The sequence below is a fragment of the Mugil cephalus genome, chromosome 5 (assembly GCF_022458985.1).
Source record: "Mugil cephalus isolate CIBA_MC_2020 chromosome 5, CIBA_Mcephalus_1.1, whole genome shotgun sequence".
Taxonomy (NCBI): domain Eukaryota; kingdom Metazoa; phylum Chordata; class Actinopteri; order Mugiliformes; family Mugilidae; genus Mugil; species Mugil cephalus.
The window spans coordinates 24,083,789-24,099,005 of NC_061774.1; the positions used below are offsets into that span (position 1 = coordinate 24,083,789).

Consider the following 15,217-nt stretch of genomic DNA (forward strand, 5'->3'; position numbering starts at 1 on the left):
CAGCTGATTTGTTGCATCTACGAATGAATGAATGAATGAATGTATTTCTAACAATTCAAACATAAAATAATGATAATATAAACAAAAAAAGACAAAAAGTAACAGAGACACAGCCCATTTGTTCGAAAGCAACACTTAAAAAAATCTTACCCCCTTTTAACTATCCCTTACATCATCATTTATTCTATATAAACATCCATATAAACGTAATCAGAATCAGAATAGACTTTATTGCCAAGTATGTTTGCACATAGAATTAATTTTTTTTTTTTGCATGGAAGACTTCAAATAAAAAATAGATAAAATAAAGTAAAAAAAAATACAGTCTTTTGGAGAAATTGATGACTGAGACAACCTTCCTGATCAGCAGATTCAGTCAAAAAATAAAAAATGTCAGTTGATTTGTTGCATCGAACATTTCAAACATAAAATAATGATTATATAAACAAAAAAAAGACAAAAAGTAATAGAGACACAGCCCATTTGTTCGAAAGCAACACTTAAAAAAAAATCTTCACCCCTTTTAACTATCCCTCACTTAACTATATCATCGTTTATTCTATATAAATATCCATATAAATATAATCAGAATTAGAATAGACTTTATCGCCAAGTATATTTGTACATACAATTAATTTTTTTTTTTGCATGGAAGACATAAAATAAAAAAATAAATAAAATAAAGTAAAATAAAATAAAATCGCTAACTTATACACATTCAAATATTCAAATAAATAAAATAAAATAAAATCGCTTTCTTATACACATTCAAATATTCAAATAAATAAAATAAAATAAAATCGCTAACTTATACACATTCAAATATTCAAATAAATAAAATAAAATAAAATAAAATCGCTAACTTATACACATTCAATATTCAAATAAATAAAATAAAATAAAATAAAATCGCTAACTTATACACATTCAAATATTCAAATAAATAAAATAAAATAAAATCGCTTTCTTATACACATTCAAATATTCAAATAAATAAAATAAAATAAAATCGCTAACTTATACACATTCAAATATTCAAATAAATAAAATAAAATAAAATAAAATCGCTAACTTATACACATTCAAATATTCAAATAAATAAAATAAAATAAAATAAAATCGCTAACTTATACACATTCAAATATTCAAATAAATAAAATAAAATAAAATAAAATCGCTAACTTATACACATTCAAATATTCAAATAAATAAAATAAAATAAAATAAAATCGCTAACTTATACACATTCAAATATTCAAATAAATAAAATAAAATAAAATAAAATAAAATCGCTAACTTATACACATTCAAATATTCAAATAAATAAAATAAAATAAAATAAAATCGCTAACTTATACACATTCAAATATTCAAATAAATAAAATAAAATAAAATAAAATCGCTAACTTATACACATTCAAATATTCAAATAAATAAAATAAAATAAAATAAAATAAAATAAAATCGCTAACTTATACACATTCAAATATACACACACACACATATATATGACGTCCCATATATACAGTCTATCTATCTATCTATCTATCTATCTATCTATCTATCTATCTATCTATCTATCTATCTATCTATCTATATTTATTTATTTATTTATTTATCTACCGTACCACTCCCACACAGCAGGGGGCAGTAACTCATCCAGAAGTTCGCGCCGCCCGGACGAAGAAATCGTCGTGCACGCGCTTTCCCGCGCGCGTGTGTGTGTGTGTGTGAGACTTGTGCGCGCGGCTCTGGAGTCCAGCTGGTGTCAGAGTGCAGCAGAAAATGTCTATAAAACTTTTAATTTCCTCGGTTCTCCTGCTCTGCCTCTACAATGCATTCACGGACGCGCAGAAGAAAAAAGAGGTAGGCGACACGAAGAGAAGGAGGTTTTTCAACAAACTTTGCCTCAAGTTTATGAATGTTTCTGTGTGTTTCTTTTCTGTTTTTTTTTTTTTTTTTTTTGTGTGGATTGATCTTTCGCTTTTTCATGCCCATGTCCGGGGGTCGCTTCCTCAACCGAGGTGACAAATGAGGCGGAAAAAGCAAATGGCACTGATTTGGTTTCCGACTCACTTTACGAGCCACGTTGTGCAACTTTTCTTTTAAAACGGGAAGACGTGCGCTCGGCTGTTTTATTCCATTCACGGGTTGTGTGTGTCTTGTGTGTTGTGTGTTGTGCGCAGACTCTGCTGTCGGAGAAAGTGACCCAGATGATGGAGTGGACCACCAGGCATCCGGTCATCAGGATGAACGGGGAGAAGTTCCGTCGCTTCGTCAAGGCTGTTCCCAGAAACTACTCGATGATCATCATGTTCACGGCCCTGCAGCCGCAGAGGCAGTGCGGGGTCTGCAAGTAAGTGAGAAAGAACCAACCAGGGAACGAGAACTAGCTTTTAATTCATTCATTTTAACCCTTTTTTTTAACACTGTGCGCGAGGTGCGTTTGAGTGCACGCTGCACGCGTTATGTCATTTTCTTCTGAAACAAACCAAAAGAACCACTTTTTTTTTTTTTTTTTTTTTTTTAAACCACGTGTCAACTTGTGTTGCTCAACAGCAACACCACTTAGAGTCATTCTTTTTACTATGCGTGAGATCCTAAATGTTCATGAGCAGATATGATAAGATGATAAGAGTTTAATATAATGAATTAAATGATATGCATCTTGTTTTGTTTGTTTGTTTTTTTTTTTTCCCAGACAAGCAGATGATGAGTTCCAGCTGCTGGCAAACTCCTGGCGTTATTCCTCAGCCTTCACTAACAAAGTCTTCTTCGCCACCGTCGACTTCGACGACGGGTCGGACGTCTTTCAGATGGTGAGGTTCAGATTCAGATGCAGAAAACTTTTATTTAAGGCCACACGGAGCAGGCGACCAGGACATATGACTGAGTGACTGAGTGGCATAGAAGAATAAACATACACATGAAATAAATGGGGTCCTGTTCAGACCGTGCGTTAAGATCTGATCACGTAATTGACACATTTGAAGTAGATGATATATTTAACCCTCCTTTTATCTTTGGAATCAGTTTGACATCATTCAGTGTTTAACGTCTCTAAATACATGATTAACATAATTTGTTTTCTTCATACTCACTCATAATAACTTTAATGGTCCGGCCATAATATATGTTGTTATTATTCTTGCTAATAGTTTTTCATACAACATGTTATAGATGAGAAGAATATACTAATGCTTTGGTAGTAAATAGATTTAACTTGAAGAAAACTGCACCGTGCTCCCGTGGATGGTGTCGTTAGGGTGAGATGAGGGGTTTTATTGTAGTTACGCCGCTTAAAAAGTTCCTCTGTGCATTTCCCACAATGGAGCCTCATGGTGAAGCTAATAAACGTTGATCTGCAGCTGCTTTTACTTTTAAGGCGAGACGCTACAGGTGAATAGGGTAAAAATGTTTAACTGATAGATGTCACCACAGAACTTTTCCAGTTTATAACGTACATAAATATAATATTTTGTTATGTGTTACAAGTTTTCTGTGAATTTATCTTTAAATATGCAAATTATGAGCCATCTACTTAAATATGCACTAATTTGCATAACTTTGCAGAACAGAAATTTGCATAATGGCTAAAGCGACATAAAGAATTCTTGTTTCATTTTGTTAAGGTTGTTAAAGAATTTTGTGTGTGTGTGTGTGTGTATATATATGTATATATATGTGAGACTGTAAATATATATTTAATAATGTGGTAAATGGTCATTTTGATCCAAATAATCCTGCTGCTTCACCGGTAACCAGGATAAAACCACGTGGAAGGGACCAACAACTGATTTCCCTTTTGGATATAACTGAGTGCTATTGAATCCCACTGCTGCACATTTCCCAAATGATTCCCAAGTGTTTGTGTGTTCGCAGCTCAACATGAACTCCGCTCCGACGTTCCTCCACTTTCCGGCCAAAGGGAAGCTGCGCAGGGCCGACACCTACGAGCTGCAGGTCAGAGGCTACGCGGCCGAGCAGCTGGCTCGATGGGTGTCGGACAGGACCGACGTACACGTGAGAGTGAAGCACAAACACACGCTGCTTTGGCACTGGTACGGCCGTGGCCTCGGAGGAGGTTTACAGTCGGGTTCGTCTGTTTCAGATCCGAGTCATCCGTCCCCCCAACTATGCAGGACCTCTTCTGCTGGGCTTCCTCCTGGCCGTGATTGGAGGGCTGGCGTATCTACGGCGACACAATCTGGAGTTTCTCTTCAACAAGAACGTCTGGGCCTTCTCGTCCCTGGTAACGACAACCAACACGTACACCCGTGCAAAGATATAAGTGCAGGGTGGTGGGGAAAAAAACTAAAACATTGCATTTTGCATGCTATTTCCAATTATTTCTATACATTTTTTTTTACTTAAACATATTCCTGTCGTAGTAAGTTAATAAAACTTTGCTATATGTGGAATTTCCTCACACACAAACCCTTATATGCCGGCAGTCAAATATAATCGGACAAATGAACTCAACTATAAAAATATATATATATATATATATACATATAATATCTAAGTTGATATCTGGAACTCATAGGCTACATTTACAGTAGCATTTATTTATTTTTATTTTTTTATTTATTCTTTATTTAAGTCTCGAAAATAATTGAAGTTTCCCTAATTTGCAACAATGTGGAGATACAACAACTTAAAAATACAAAATCAAACAAAGATTAAAACAAACTAAAACATTAGGACACAGTACTCAGTGCTCTGTGAAGTAGTTTCACACTAAGGTGAGAGCAGAGCATTAAAATGTCCACAAGTAATGAGAGTGTCAATCACCAGTATGTTCTGCAAACCATAATAATAATAATGTAATAACAGCCCAGTCACAAGAGAAGTGCATCATATAATCAACTCAGCTGAAATTGTTCTGTGTATGTGTATTTAAAGCGAAGTCCATATTCAGTTGCTCCCAGGGTATTTTCTGCATTTTCGCCGATGTGTATTTTATATATATATTTTTTATTATATCATGTGAACATGATATCGGCTACAATCTGGCATATTTACGTTATTTATAACGATCATAAATACGCTCTGGCCCTAATAAAAAATAAAAAATAAATATATAAATAAAATAAAAAGTTATCTCTCTGTTTTTTTGCTTTTAGGTGAATCTGTTTTAAATGTGCAAAGGACGTTTCTTTTGTTACTCTTACCAACATGGGAGTGAACATGTATAGGCTCGCTTGCAAAAACCTACTAGTCTATGAATCTAAAACTATAACACAATCTGTCTAGAGTATTTATCCAGAATGAGACACTCGTTTTACTTTTAATTCTGTCTTAATTTTAACCTCCTGCTGAGGGTCTGTGTATCTACACTCTAATTCTTCTTGCTCATATTCATGTTAAAATCCTGAATTATTGCCTAAAACACTGGAACCAAATATCTAAAAATCTAAATTTTATTGCCATTCCCATTTTCCAGGATCCAGTGCTGATGATTTTTATCAATGAGTTTCTTTTATGTGGAGCGTATTCACGTGTGTCTGCACTGGTGATGCTGTGACCACATATTTCTTTTATTTCCAAACTAGTAAATCATGATTTCAGATTCAAATGTTTTTTTTTTCTTTTTATAGTAAAGAGTAACATACAGAGTAAATATTCATGAGGTCAGTGAGACTCGTTGTATTTTCCTTTCAGTGCTTCGTCCTGATCATGACATCTGGCCAGATGTGGAACCACATCCGAGGGCCACCGTACGCACACAAGAACCCGAGCACAGGACAAATCGTAAGTCATCGCACTCACCCCAGATATACATCAACTAAAACTAGAAACCAAAGCACTTGTTGCATCTATTTTTGTAAAAACATTTTTCAGAAAAGGAAACGATCCTCTTGTCTAAAAGTTTTCCTTGAATCCTCATTATTGAACGTCTTTTTAAATCCCACCATGATGTCAGGTTGTAGTAATGGATTATCCAGCAGTCCTCGTCTTTTTGAACTCATCATTTGTGAGTTTTGGCCCTTAAATTGAGGATATAGACATTTATCAGGCTGTGAGGAGAAGGACGTTAAGTATGTGCACTTCATGTCATGAGGAACGTTTAAGGAAGGACGGGTCAAGGTGCCAGGTTATAGAAGAGAAGAGAATCGTCTTTATCGTCATTTTAGCTCCCGCAGAGCGACCGTGCACAACAAAACAAAAGAAAAAATTTAAAATGAACAAAAATAAAAAATTTTAATCTTCATGCCTCAAACTGTGTGAGATGAGAAGATTATTCTGCAGCTGTGCAGGAAGAGGCAACTTTCACATTGACAATGACGCAAAGTTCACTGTGGTTAAACGGGCAGAGAAGAAAATAGTCACGTCAGGGAGTTCCTGTTGTGTTATTAGAACTTTGTGAGCATGAAAGAGAAAAGCTAATGTTTACCTGTAATGTGTTTTATTTGAGAAATTGGACATTTTTAAATTTATTCCCTAAATGGGCAACTTAGCCTGGCGGATACGAAACTGTAAAACGGAAAATAGAAATTATATTTTGAAAGAAAATGATCAAATTGTGTCATTATAGCCTATAAATGTTGCCCATTGTTCATTTATTCAAACAGACTTGGGGTTTAATGATTTTATTTCCTTTATTTTACTAATAAATCACCTCACTGATGGCAGACTTTGATAAACTCAGTGTAAATGGATATTTCGAGTGTCCGTAATAAAGGCCGAAAGCCTTATTCGCACGGGATTAGTTTTATCTGGGGTCCTCTGGTGATTTCTAACAACCACGGAGGTCGTCTGTGATCTTAATCCCGCGCTAATCGTCCATGTCCGCGATTTGTAAAGTAAAAAATTACACCACAAATTACCCACCACATCAGACGTCCTCTGATAAAACTAATCCAGCGCCAGTCGACGTCTCTGTGATTCAGGGCTGAGCTTTTACTTTTTCGCAACTTTTGTTTGATTTGCAGCTTTTTTCTGCCCTTTTTGTCACGTAAGACGTATGAAGGATGTGCCGTAACTCAGAGTTCGCTGAACTATGCCCCCGTTTAGACGGATGACACCTTCATGAATGTAAAGCTGATTTAAATACCAACAGGTCGCTGGTAATTTCCTGTCAAAAATCTATTTTCATCATCCGTCACAATTTGCAAAGTAATCGAAACTGTCTGTGACTCACAGCGGAGGCTGAAAGTAGCAGAGACATAACAACGCGTTGTGAATTTGTGTAAAACACAGAATGAATGTGAATTCACCACATGAAACGCATTTAAAAGACAGGACGTCCTCAGGTAAAACTAATCCCGTGTGAACGGGGCTTAAGACGTCAAATAACATCGTCATTTAACTGCTGTAATCTCACCATTCAGAAGGACGGTGGGATGTTGTGTGTGTCGATTGTGTTGTTGTACTTCTTCTATTTCCTCTGTTCAGACCAAAACTCTTTTAAAGAGTTTTAATTGTGTGTTTTCAGAGCTACATCCACGGCAGCAGCCAGGCCCAGTTTGTGGCTGAGACACACATCATCTTACTCTTCAGTATCCTTCCACCATGCGTTGCATTGCATGTCCCCCCCCCACCCACCATGATCTTATCTCTGACCACATGTGGAGGCGATCTGGGTCACATGCGTCTGCTTTCCTCTGGTAGAAAGACGTACAAACACTCTTATAAGTGACCTGAAAAGTTACAAAAGTGATGTTTGTTCATTAGCAATGAGACACTTTAAAGCGATTCTGTCCTTGTAGCTGTAAGAATTTATGAATGAACGTATTTAACCTGAGTACAGGAGTGTGTTTCTGTGTTAATTATTGATAACGTGTGAGGAGTCATGCGTGGGTTTAAGTATTTCCTCACTTTTATCTTTATTACCGGTGATTACGATGCATATGGAAACTTCCAGGGGTTTCAGTTGTAATGTGAGTTTTGTGCAGATCTAACGCACGTCGGTAAATAAACGCTCACAAGCTCTGAACAGGCCTCGTATCAGGCACGATCCTGCACACGCCCGCCCCGAAAAACCCTGATGCAGCACCTCACATGGTTGAATTGTGTTAATGCTCTGCCAACTATTGAACTAATGCCAGCTGTTTGTCTACCAGTGGTTATCAGACTCGGAGCCACGGCTTCTTTTTCCCTCTTCACACATGTATATATATTTATGTCTATTATGTATATTTGTTGTTTTCATCCCCTTGACTTTACGGTCAGATGCTGCCATCACCCTGGGAATGGTGCTGCTTTGCGAAGCTGCCACTTCTGACCTGGACATTGGAAAGAGGAAGAGTACGTACAACACACACACGTTAAAAGTTCCCTTAGTTAAATAAGACTAAACAGCTAATTTGATTTAAAGAGACAGTCGTCCAAGGGTTTATAGGACTTTCTGTGCAAATCAGACACCGTTTAACTCTGTGTATATATATATTGTGTCTTTTATTTTGTCCTCCATTTTTTTGCTCGAAGCTATAACCAAACAGCCTAAGTGTGAGCAGCCTTTTTAAGATTATTGTCATTTTTCCACTGTGTACGCAAGAGAACAATGAAACATTAGTGGTATTTAACTGTCGTTAGTGCATGAGTGTATGTTTAGGGAGTATTTATTTATTTATTGAGTATTCCTGCTGTGCTCTGGGCCATTTTTGGTGGAAATAACAAATGAAGTCTAGTGAAGTTAGAGGGAATAATGATTTATATAATGAGTTTTGTAGAAAGGCTTGAGGGGCTCATCCCTACACTGGCAGGACATGCTCTTAACAATTTTGACAGATTCAACATGGAAAGAAGAAAATATTTGCAGGTGCAGCCGACTCTCAGTGCTGTAATAAAATCAATTCATGTGTGTCAATTATTATTTATTAATTATTCTCTGAATTGATTTGATCAAGTAAAAGGTACAAAAATGCCTTTTAAAAGATTATTTTTGTTATGTACTTAAATCACAACTTTATACGTCTTTCGTCTTTTAGCGTTAGACAAGTAGTACTTTTAGGTAGATGTATACTTTATTTATCCCAGTAGCATCACCACACAGAGACAGGAGGAATTAATCAGGATCAAAACTTATCAAATATCACAGTAAATTTAATTTAGTGTCTGTGTAACTGATGCCGTGCGTTTGTGTTCAACAGTTATGTGCATAGCCGGCATCGGCCTCGTGATGCTCTTCTTCAGCTGGCTGCTGTCGGTCTTCAGAGCCAAGTACCACGGTTACCCGTACAGGTAGGCGCCCGCGTTTACAGTCGCATCACTTCACGCCGCTTTACTGCCGCTGCGAATGCAAGGTGTTAGTTTCACGTTGTCTCTGTTGCAGCTTTCTGTTCACGTGGGGCTCCTGAGGGTCGCAGAGTTTCAAAAGCGATGAAAGGAACGCGAGGACGTGAAGTTCTCACGAGTGTCCCAACGAGAAAAACCACGTCAATTAAAGCCACTGACTGACCTTTTACCATTTAAATCCCAGTCTCAGCAAGTACACGACATCTTGTGTCATATGGTTTCTTGTGGATTAGGATTTTGTCAAGAATAATGTGTAAAGTTGATGGTTTTGTAATGGTTTATATTTACAGGACACACAAGTTTGTATCTCAGCTGTTGTTGGAAACATAAACCGGTTGGACTCCTTTATGGTTGGTTTGTTCATTTGTGTGTGAACTTTAATTTGAATATTTTTGTTTTGTTTTTCTGGCCAACACTGCAGCTCCTGTAACACATCCAGAAACGCTTCCCAAACTCTGGCTTGAACAGTCTCTTTATTTTCCAGTGACAGCATTAAGGGGAAACACAACCAAGTAGTAACGTTCACTCCTAAGTTGTACATTCGTGTAAGACTCGAAAACCTCCCAGAGGATTGTTCAATCCAACCTCGTGAACGACGAGAGTGAATGTGATACGTTAGACAGCTGCAGTGTTTAGGGATAAATCGAATGAATGGGTTTACTGAAGAATGTCATGGCACCGTCTTTTAGTTTGGTTTGGTGAGTGGATAATAGAATAACGCGGCAGGAGAACGTCCACATCCTGGACCGGGATCCTTTTAGCCCATGTTGTGTCGGTTCCCGTAGCCTCGAGGGTGAGTGTCTTTCCAGTCGTCCCAAGTTCTGGCTTTCACCAGAGCCTCTTCGTCGTCGTTTTCCACCTTTTTCTCCTTTTCTTCCTCCTCCCTCTCCTTGGCGTCAGTGTCCTCATCCACGGGGATCCTCTTGGGTATACCCTGGTCGGGCAGGGCTCCGTGTTTCCTGTGTTGGTCGTACCAGTCGTCTACTGTCATGGTGGCAAGGCTGGGGTAACCAGCCCCAAACACCCGCGCCTGAAACACAAACACACCTCATTAATCGGTGCGTTCACGTACACGGCTTAATCGAGCTATACTCAAAACACATGCAACGGAGAAAATCCAATAACTGTCGGGAACATTTCCTCCTCCTCTACACTAGGTGGCGATATGTGTGTTTTCAGCCAGTTAATACGGATCTGTTTCTGGTTCAACTGGAGTCGTTCATGCAGCAGATCTGTCAACTATATGTACGGCTACGTTCAGTGTTAAATTTATTTTTCACAATATGTTTGGAAGAGATGACTCGATAATTTATAATTTTACACAAAACACGATGACAGCACATCATTCATAAAAATAATAAAGTAATAAAATTACAAAATAATTCAATTTCAATCCATTAATCTGTATCTGTGGGTGCGAAAAGATGTAAGACGTTTTTTCCTGAGAAAGTTTAAATAATAATACAGCTTTATCAATTTATATATAAAAAGACAAAACAAAACCGCTAAGTTGCTCTTTTTTGCTAAAATTGCTAACCTATCTTCTGCTTCTTCCTGTTGTCCAACCAAGTATAAAATGTAACGTAGACTACGTAACGACACCTGGAAGCACTGGATACAACACGATGGATAATGGTACAGATTTCTTTCTATGCACACACACACGTTGTCTAGTTAAACTTCAATTAAGGCGTATATTTGCTATTATGTACAAATGGCATTATCTGGGTGTCTTAATCAGATAAAGAGAACTCTGATATTAGTCGGAGTAACATTTTAATATGCACTTAAGTTGTCCAGTTAAAGTCGGATTAAGCCCCCCCCCCCCGTGTATTTACAGCAGATCATCTATGAATTAAAGACTTAACATCAAATCAGACCGAACCAAATACAAATTCAATTCATCAGTCTGATAGTATGAAGACTGATTTCGCTTATTTGGAAACGGAAAACTGCACCAACACTTTCAAAACCAAAGGAATGAGGAGTTAAAAATGTTGGAATTAGAAAATATCATAAAGAAACAAGACGAGATTTTCATATTAAGGCGACTTTTCTTAATTGGGAGATCATTGTCTCGGCCAAGGCATTTTTAAAACGATGGGATTAGATCAGAACAAACTAAAACCTTAAACCCGTAGAGGAAAACGTCTTCTACTTCCTAGTTGCACCAGCATCCAAGCTGATGAAAACATGATTACAAATAAAAACTTAAAAAAAGGGAGGGCTGGTGATGGCACCACACACACAAGCACTGAAATAACAAAATAATCCTCATATAATGTTGACTTCCTGTGGTGTTCAACTCTGAGGACAAATGCAGGCTAAATAAAAATAAACCATATTAGTTTCTATGTAGTAGAGATGATTATTTAATACTTTCAACTTGATTCACTGAAATAAAACACCACATTGTCTCGAGAAGAGTTTCCTGGAGACGGTGTCAAGAATAAAAATATTCTAGAGACGGTTGTGGAGTTAAACCCTGGAGCTAAGGCACGAGGTACAGTCTCCTACTTTGACAGCTCTGTTTATTGGACTTAATATAGTCACACGGTTCATGTGTGATCAAACAGAATCTCCAGGAGTTTGTTTAAGATCGGATCCGGACTCAGATCGTCTGATGTCGAATATTAATGTATGTACGGTGGATGTGAGCATGAGCAAAAACCGATAAGAAGCGTGATGGGATGATCCCACCTGCACAGCGTCCTTGGTGAGGACAAACGGTTTCATGGGAGGCCTGGCTGGCTGAGCCGGCTGCTTGGCAGCGCTGTGCTTCAGAACGTCCATCTTTTGGAGAATCTCTATCTCCTGGTCGATGCTCTCCATCTCCTCCAGACACACGGCGATCCACCTCCGGACGCTCAGGAGGTAGAACTCTCTGATGACTTCGTCGTCGGCCTGTCCGCTGTCCACGGCTTTCCGGACGTCCGACAGTTTGGCCTCCAGCTCCTTCTTGCGACGGTACCGCTCGATCTTGGCCTGTCGCTGGGTCGCCATGGCGACCAGGTCCGGGGCGGAGGGGGCCGACTGAAAGGAAAAGAGAGATATATAACTCGATTTATTTTTAATACTAATAATCTAATGCAGGGATCTGCATCGTATTTCAGGCCAACGACCCCTAAACTGATGGAGAGACTAAGTAGAGACACCGACCTAGAGCTATTTAAGAATTATTATTATCATTTTGCATTAAAATCTTAAGATAAACATAATCATAAAGATAATATCTTCCGCCTGGAGTCTTTCAACTTCCCCGTTTGGAATAAATTAAGAAAGAAGAAGATCTATCTACCCACCGATCGAATATCTACCTGTATCCTCTTCACAAAACCCAACAAAAATAAATAAATACATAAATAAAGATGTCTGCAGAAGTCATGGATGAATAAACACATCCAGTGTTTTGGGATCTCAGAGTATTTCTCAGAAGCATCTTATGCCTCGAGGATTCACTGAGGAAAACACGTTCATCATCTCTGACGTGAGGAAAGTCTTTAAAGGATGAATACCAGGAAGTCAGCCCTTTGTGTACAATGGAAAGAGGACGGATATGTACAAATACACACACTTTAAATATTCCTTTAGTCAGTAAGACTGTCCATTTTTGGCCATAGTTGGGAATTTACATGATATATTAAGAAAAAAAAACAGCTAATTTGATTTAATGAGACCACAGGTTTATAGGACTTATTTTTAATGTGTGAATCAGAGACCATTTAACAATCCATATATTTTGTAATTTATTTCCTTCCGCCCACTGTCCAACATAATTTGTGTTGGGCAGTGGGCTAAAGGAAATAAGTTACAAAATATATGGATTAATTAATTAATAATATTTAAAGAGCCATGAAGCCCCATTCAGCCCTGTGAACCTGTAGACTTATAACTCACCTGTAATTAAATACATTTCACTGTACGGTGAACAACGTCATATGTTTGCTATACTTTCATACGTGTTAACGTGTTATATTGACACATTGAACAATACATTTACTCAAATTAATACATTCAATAACAGGGGACGTCTCGTTTATTTATTAATTTTAAACCCTGATCTGATACCGATTCTTTAATATTCAATATCAGTCAAATCCGAGTCCAGATCTGATCTTAATAAATAATAAAAATAAACTCCTGCCCCTGGAGATTCATAAAAGCCTTTCTTGTTTTGATCATATTCTGCTAGATCATGTGCACATTTACCAATAAAACAGAAGAAGTCGATGTTTTGACCCTATATAAAGACGTGGTTTTGGTTTAAGATTTATTTGTAACATGCACAGTTACACAAAGTATCTGTAAAAGTACAGTGAAATGTACGTCTGTACCTGCAGCCAGTGGTAAAACAAAAAGTAATACAGTAAAAACCGTAATAATTACACACAGCACAAAAGGTAAAAAGAAAATATAAGTATAGATGTACAACTATTTTACTATTACGTCCTCTGTTCTCGGGGTAAATCTCCAGCTTTTTTTTCCCAGTGGCTCAAAGACGTGATGTTTTTTGTTTTTGAGAGCACATACAGTCAATTTTTTCCACAAATGGCAAGTCTTTATATCCTATTTCATTAATTTAGTGGCACCACCTAATTGAATGTGTGTCTGTTATTGTTGTACCTTTTTATTTTAAACAAATAACCAGTAATATCTGTGTTGGTTGTGATGAGCTGAGTGAGGGCGTGGGAGGAAGGTTGTTATTTATTTATTTATTTATTTTGTTGAGTGTTGTCTAAGTTATTTTTTATGTTTTTATGAGTCTGTGTCCATATGCATATTTTTTTAATTGCATTTTTCCAATAAAAATATTGAGTAATATTGAATAACACCTGCTATTTATTCTGAACATGGCACATGAGATAACTTACCTGAAAAATGATCGGGTGATGACTACATTTGAGAATCAAGAGATTAGTGTTTATCAATTCATTTCCTACGGTTTCCATCATTAGTCACTAACTTAAAAAACTCACCATTGCTTTAGATTCTCCATCCTCCGACGCTTCGTCGTTGCTTGTGTTTGTGTCCGGCAGCTCAAACCGCGCTACGTTATACTCTTTACACCTCCTCAGGAAATCCAGAAAATAAGCCCGGGATGCGACCACTATCTCCAGCCGTGCGTCCTGCCTGGTGCGTTTCATGTTGAGAGCCCCTAGCAGGGCGGGCAGGAGCAGATATTTCAGGTCTGTCGTGGCGATCTCCTCCAGCTCCTCATTGCGACTGAACAGGTCGAGCTGAGCCACCATCCTGGAGGCTTCCTGCAACATGCGGACTCCTTCTTCGACCCGGGCCTGGACAGCGGTCGAGCCCAGGGGTTTGTTTGTGCTGTCCACCTCTTCGAATATTTTCCAGCCGCCGTCTAGTAAATCTGTTAAGCTAAGAGGGTTTCCATCTGCATTTGAGGATTGGCCCATGTTGTTGCTGTCTTCGCTTTCCGCCATCTTGTAAAATTTTCTTCTGGGGTATTTCTTCTTCGTCGTTTTGTATTTTTTGCGGCTCACCGGCATTACTGCCCCCACAGGCCAAATACTAGAATTACAACTTTTATATTAAAAAAACAAACAAACACCAGGAATAGACTGGAATAGAATAATCACTGGAGCCAATTAATGTACAATATATTGCCAAAAGTATTGTTTTTTATTCTAGAATAGAATAGAAAAATATTTATTTGTCTCCTGGGGATAAATTCCAGTGTCCAGTATATATATATATATCAATACAGAGTGATTTTATAACAAAGTGGAAGTGATTGGGACCAACAGTGACTCAGCCATGAACTTTGGGGGTTGTTCTTCCAGTAGCATTGCCCCTTAGTTCCAGTGAAAGAAACTCTGAATGCTTCAGCATACCAAGAGATTTTGGACAATTCAATACTTTCAACTTTGTTGGAACAGTTTTTGGGACAAACCCTTTCCTGTTCCAACATGACTGTGAACTAGTGCACAAAGCAAAGTCCATAAAGACATGGATG

The 15,217-nt window shown here is 37.7% G+C and overlaps 2 protein-coding genes across 2 annotated transcripts; one reads left to right on the forward strand and one right to left on the reverse strand.

Moving 5' to 3' along the window:
• The first annotated feature begins 1,692 nt into the window (after positions 1-1,692).
• On the forward strand, positions 1,693-9,588 carry LOC125008214 (magnesium transporter protein 1-like). Its single transcript, XM_047585350.1, has 10 exons — positions 1,693-1,866; positions 2,187-2,356; positions 2,702-2,819; positions 3,883-4,023; positions 4,112-4,252; positions 5,665-5,754; positions 7,439-7,502; positions 8,176-8,250; positions 9,096-9,186; positions 9,278-9,588. Exons 1-10 carry the CDS (start codon positions 1,786-1,788, stop codon positions 9,300-9,302), a joined length of 996 nt encoding a protein of 331 aa, XP_047441306.1. The 5' UTR covers positions 1,693-1,785; the 3' UTR covers positions 9,303-9,588.
• A 106-nt stretch (positions 9,589-9,694) lies between these two features.
• igbp1 (immunoglobulin (CD79A) binding protein 1) lies at positions 9,695-14,715 on the reverse strand. The gene is made up of 3 exons (XM_047585349.1): positions 14,217-14,715; positions 11,941-12,273; positions 9,695-10,270 (listed from the first exon to the last, which is right to left on the reverse strand). Exons 1-3 carry the CDS (start codon positions 14,682-14,684, stop codon positions 9,998-10,000), a joined length of 1,074 nt encoding a protein of 357 aa, XP_047441305.1. The 5' UTR covers positions 14,685-14,715; the 3' UTR covers positions 9,695-9,997.
• Positions 14,716-15,217: the final 502 nt, after the last annotated feature.

Excerpts from the sequence above, each read along its gene's own strand:
- LOC125008214 (XM_047585350.1), top strand. The coding sequence starts at position 1,786 with ATGTCTATAAAACTTTTAATTTCCTCGGTTCTCCTGCTCTGCCTCTAC. Across the intron at positions 4,253-5,664 it reads TCTGGGCCTTCTCGTCCCTG|TGCTTCGTCCTGATCATGAC; the intron begins GTAACGACAACC and ends TTTTCCTTTCAG. Across the intron at positions 7,503-8,175 it reads ACACATCATCTTACTCTTCA|ATGCTGCCATCACCCTGGGA; the intron begins GTATCCTTCCAC and ends CTTTACGGTCAG.
- igbp1 (XM_047585349.1), bottom strand. The coding sequence starts at position 14,684 with ATGGCGGAAAGCGAAGACAGCAACAACATGGGCCAATCCTCAAATGCA. Across the intron at positions 12,274-14,216 it reads ATGGAGAATCTAAAGCAATG|TCGGCCCCCTCCGCCCCGGA; the intron begins GTGAGTTTTTTA and ends TTTTCCTTTCAG. Across the intron at positions 10,271-11,940 it reads TCACCAAGGACGCTGTGCAG|GCGCGGGTGTTTGGGGCTGG; the intron begins GTGGGATCATCC and ends TTTGTGTTTCAG.